This window comes from Sinocyclocheilus anshuiensis, unplaced genomic scaffold (assembly GCF_001515605.1).
Source record: "Sinocyclocheilus anshuiensis isolate Anshui unplaced genomic scaffold, SAMN03320099.WGS_v1.1 scaffold664, whole genome shotgun sequence".
Classification (NCBI taxonomy): Eukaryota; Metazoa; Chordata; class Actinopteri; order Cypriniformes; family Cyprinidae; genus Sinocyclocheilus; species Sinocyclocheilus anshuiensis.
This window is the reverse complement of record NW_015554122.1, coordinates 255,759-261,199: the sequence shown is the minus strand read 5'-3', so window position 1 is coordinate 261,199 and position 5,441 is coordinate 255,759. Positions and strand designations below refer to the sequence as shown.

The 5,441-nt window shown below is 42.4% G+C and overlaps 1 protein-coding gene across 1 annotated transcript in view; it reads right to left on the bottom strand.

The window, feature by feature from the left end:
- ca9 (carbonic anhydrase IX) overlaps positions 1-2,144 on the bottom strand; it is a 27,543-nt gene extending 25,399 nt beyond the window's left edge. Inside the window, exon 1 of the mRNA XM_016462492.1 lies at positions 1,935-2,144. Coding sequence (XP_016317978.1) covers positions 1,935-2,097 — 163 coding nt within the window. The 5' untranslated portion in view covers positions 2,098-2,144. The remainder of the gene's footprint in view (positions 1-1,934) is intronic.
- Between the last annotated feature and the right edge of the window lie 3,297 nt (positions 2,145-5,441).

Genomic DNA, 5,441 nt, shown 5'->3' with positions numbered 1-5,441 from the left:
AGAAAAGATGTCGTTATTACGAGAAAAGATGTCGTTTTAACGAGAAAAGATGTCGTTATTACGAGAAAAGTCGTTTTAACGAGAAAATATGTCGTTATTACGAGAAAAGATGTTGTTAAAACGACAACATCTCGTTATTACGACATAATTGAGTGGAAAAAAAATATGTGCGGCAGCAATGCGTCACCATACACAAACATATCCAACTTATTTTTGATTTTTAGAATCGATGAGGTTTTCGTCAGAATGAGGATGTGTGTGTGTGTGTGTGTGTGTGTGTGAGAGTGAATGAGTGAGTGTGTGTGTGTGTGTGTGTGTGTCTTTATGGGAACCAGTGACATCATGTGAATGGTGAGCTGGAGATGCTGGTACACTCTGAGTGGCACGTAGACCAAACACTCTCCAACCTCAGAAAACCACAAACAGCTCATGGGTACCGCCATCCAGGAATATTTGATGGTGTCACATTGACTCACAACAAGAAACGCTACTTTTATGTTTTTCCTGGAGGTTATCTCCAATTACTGCAAATTCTCTTTGTTTTTATGGAGGAATAAATTTTTTTGCAGACTTATTAAAGTGATCATGGAAGAAGGAACAATTTCATTGAATTTTCATTCTCTTTTTATCGGTGATATCTTGTTTTATGAGCTATTTCACAATAAGCTATATCAAACATTAACTACAGCAACATACCATAGTAAATACACGCCTTGACCACTGGCAGTAAAGATTTCCAGATACAAATGACATCAAATCTTGTAAAGAAAATATATAATAGCATATAACAGATTATATGCTTATGCTGCCCCTTACGAAAAATAAGTTTATTCAAGTGTGCTATTAGTATACTTCTTTTAAACTAAAAAATAGGAAAGTATACTTTCAATCTAATTTTATGTACTTCTCAGACATGGGCTTTATGTACTTCTCAGAAATATACTTAAAATGACATTTAAGTATACTTGACTTATACTTAAGTGTAAATATATTTGAGCTATACTTGTGGTCCGAGAATCCGTGTTTTCATTGTTATACTGTAGGGGGTGCTAGTACACATCTTCTGTACAGAATTTCCAAAAAACACAAGTGAAGAAGAAACCGAAACAACAGATGCTTCCACATGTATTCTAACACTATCATCAGACATAAAACAGCATCAAAACTGTGTAACATTGATGTAATGTCGACCAATGAAGAGGTAAAAAAGAATGCATGAAGCTAGAATAAAATGTTTTTGTTTACAAGCAGATATCCTGTTCTTTCTTTTGGTGTTTTGTATGTTCAGATACACTGATATTTGTATACTTGCTACATAAAGTATACTTAAAAATATACTTGAACTTTACTTAAGTATACGTAATAAAATAAATTTGAAGTATTCTACTTTTTGGTAAGGGGCTGTTGATCTGATTATTACTCATGCAGATTCAATTTTATATGTATATTAGTCTATGTCCCAGAATGCACCTGTTGTGTTAAAATCAGAGAGCAGTACATATGGATAAAAGCCAGTAACCATCCAAAGTCAACAGTCAGAGCTCTGCTGAAAGAGTCACTTCTATTATCCAGCAGAAGAAAACAATCTTTATCTTGTTAATTAGTTGTTCTAATAATGCTCAATAATCATTGCTACTACTTTTTTTTACTAAAGTTTTCATTTGTATGGTCTTGTCTGTGTTGAATTTGACTATGAATATTTCACTAAACTTTAAATTATTTAAATATAAAATGTGACCCTTTTCATTGACATGCATGTTTTTGCGCTTCCAAAAATGTTTTTACTTCCCTAACACTTAAATAAAGGCTGGAGAACTTTGCAACAAAGTTGGAGAAAACCAGGAAAACAAAGAAACGTACACTTGGAGCAGCAGAATTTTACTCGTAGCAGCACACAGTTACACTGATGGATGGTCCGAGGCAGATCTGCTCACCTTTACTATGTTCGGCATCTCTCTCACTGCTCCCATCTTCCTCAGTGGAGGATGAAGATGCTATGACTAGCACATGAAGATGAAGGATGAGGAACATATCCAGTAGCATGCTTACCTCCTCAGTTCTAAAGTTTTCCACAGGTAACTTGGTGTTGTTTCTCATTCACACACAGAATCTCAGCCTCTTGCTTTAGTGACTCAGGGGTCTGCCGACTGGGGCCAGGCTTCACAGAATAAACCAATCACAATGCTATAGCTGCTCAAGGTATCAGGACATCTCTCTCTCTCTCCTCTCCTCTCTCTCTCTGTCTATCTCACTCTCTTTTAGAGTTAGAGTGTAACCAAATCTCTCATTCTCTCATAAACAACATGCCTCCCTTCTTCCTTGATCAAAGTTCAGTGGGAATGAGCTACAAATGGAGTAGCTAATTCTGAAAAAGCAAAGAGCTATGCCTGAATCTCACTGAATGTCATTAATGAATGTTTAAACAAACTTGAAAAAAAGTTACTTTTTTCCATTTGTTTGTGGGTTAATTTTGCACTCACTTTTTATCTGAATGTATTTATTTATTTAGATTTTACGATTAGTAATGCGCTTTTCTCAATAGTTTTTTCCCCCAAACTCTTCACACAGATGTCTAACATACATATATCACCTAGTTTTTATTTATTTATTTATTTAAAAGAAACCAGAATTATTTTGCAAAACAAAAATTATTATTTTTTTGCATAGTGTAAGTCCAACGTACAAAAATAATAAATGTCAATGAAAAAGACAACAGACACTACACTCTTGCAAAAACCAAATTTAACCAACGATATCTGAATATTTAGCAAATTATTTCACTGGATTTCATCAAGTGCAAAACCAGTGTCAAATCAACTAAGGATGATCCGTTGTCATGACCTCTAATGGGAGCAGACAACAGAAGAAGGTAGAGAAAATTTAACTGAATTTCACTTGCCCAAAGGAGTGCTTTAAAATGCTCCGGTTACTTGCGTAACCTCAGTTCCCTGAAAGTGTTTTGATGCTAGGGGAATCTCCTGTTTACAATGTTACTGAAGCCTGATTTGTTCACATTTGTGTAGCTGCACAAACCAATGGCACTCTAGCCCGCCAAAAGGGGAGGAGCCGATTGCTATATAAGTCGGCTCAGAGCGTCATTTCATCAGAATCTTTCGACTGAAGTGACAGTCATTGATTTGTGTGCAGCTTATAGCATGGCAAGCTACGCAATGCTCGTTCCCTTATCTCAGGGAGCCAAGGTTACGCAAGTAACCGGAGCATTCCCTATCGAACGGTCTCTCCCGTTGCGTCAGCGTTTTGATGCTAGGGGAATGCATCCAATCTCGCCGTGCTATAAGCAGGTGCAGAACGAAGCCGCTCTGCAAGCTCAGCCATAGAGCACTTGACTGAGGGCTCCTGTAAGCATAAGCACGTAGTGAGACTACATAACATGGCCTTTTCCACTTACAAAGGGGATTAGGCAGAATTAAGCAGACAAAATCAGTGCCTGCATGGCAGGGACCTCCAAATTATAAAATCTAGCAAAGGTACACAGTGATGACCAACCGGCGGCCACACAAATCTCACCAATGGAAATCCCGCTAGACCATGCCCAGGAAGAGGCCATCCCTCAAGTGGAGTGGACCCTTATCTCTATAGGGCACTGCAAGCCTGTTGAGGCATAAGCCAAGGCTATAACATATACTATCCAGCGAGTCTCTGCTTCGTGACAGGCAGCCCTTTAGAGCGGCCTGCAAAGCAAATAAAGAGCTGCTCTGAGTGTCTAAACAGGCCAGAGCACTCTACATACACTCTCAGAGCCCATACTGGGCAGAGTGGATTGGAACCTTGCTCACCTTCTGCAGCGGGTAGTGCTAGAAGGGTAATAACTTGAGCTCTGAACGAGTCGAAAGCACTTTCAGCACATAGCTGAGTCTCGGTTTGAGGACGACTCAACAGTCATTAGCCCCGAACTCATGACAGGAAACACTGACTGACAGTGCCAAAAGGAGAAGTCCATGTCTTAACGGGCCGCAAGTCAGCCGACTGGAGCGGCTCAAAGGGAGGGCCCCATAGGGCCCCATAAGGCCCTAAGAACTATAGACAAGGCCCAAGTCGGCACAGTGTGAGGACTGTGAGGCGGATTCAATCTCCGAGCTCCCCTCAGAAACTTTGGCCGACTTATTGGCCTGCCATGAGAGAATGATTTGCCACATAGACTTTGAGCGTGGACGGGGTGCGACCCCTATCCAACAGCTCTTGTAGAAAGGTTAGCACATGGGACAAGGGGGTGGCTAAAACCAGCCAATCGTCAATCGGATTCCCATCTGTCTCAGAGGTGAAAGAGCACTTGGTAAAAGTGCGTGGGGCCAGGGACAGCCCAAATGCCAGGACTGTGTATTGATAGGCCACCCCCTTGAATGTGAATCTCAAGAACGGTCTGTGATGGGGGGCTATTTGAATAAGAATGTATGTGTCTTTCAGATCCACAGACAGACACCAGTCCTCAAGACATGCTTGCGCGAGGATCTGTTTCAAAGTTAACATCTTGAACAGCCATCGCATGAGTGAGCCATTCAGATGTCTGAGGTCGAGAATAGGTCTGAGCCCGCTATCTTTCTTGGTAATTAGCTGTAGCAGCCTGACTCGCTGTACGCTAGAGGAGCCACTTCTATGGCTCCTTTTGCAAGCAATGTCTGTACTTCGGACCAAAGAACGTGAGCTTCGTGGTCCTGTACCGAAGTGTGAATAATACCTCTGAAGCGAGGTGGCCTGCGAGCGAACTGAAGCGAGTAACCTCATTCTATGGTTTTTAGAAGCCAGCTTGACACATGGCTTTCCAAGCCTGCAGCTGGATGGCAAGAGGTTCTAACTTTTCGAATGGTAGTTTGCGGCACAAGGGCGGGGAACTGACATTCGTGATAATGAGGAGAGGAGAAATGCTCTTTCTGTGAATCTGTGGGTCCGCTATAACAGCGGTAGTTTGCTTGGGCGTGCGCTGAACTGTCAGGATGGGCCCAGCTTGAATAGAGCTTCCATTGCTCGGAGTTGAACGAAGGCATGGAGAGCGAGTGCGAGCTTTCTTCAAGGGAGTTCTGGCCTTGGCAAGAACTGACCCTCTCCTCTTTCTCTCTCTAAAAGGATCAAGACTGCTTCTGAGGCTCAGGGTCCAAAGTCACTCGAGGCCGGGGACTTTGGCGCTTCGGAAATGGGTACCTCTTCACCGTCCGGGGGTGCTGTTGAAGCCCGGGCTCAGGTTTAGGTCAGTGCTGAGACGGTGTGGGTTTTGCAGGCTGCTGGCTGGATGGGGTCTTCTGGTGACTTGAACCAGCCACTGTACTGGAATGTTTTGGCAAGCAGTGTCGCAGAGCCTGTGAGGTCTTCTGTGCTGCTGTGAAACGCTCAGCAAACCCATCTATGGCTGGGCTGAACAGTCTCTCGGGCGAGACCAGCGAGTCGAGGAGTACCTGATCTCGGTTAGATCCAGCACCAACACCACC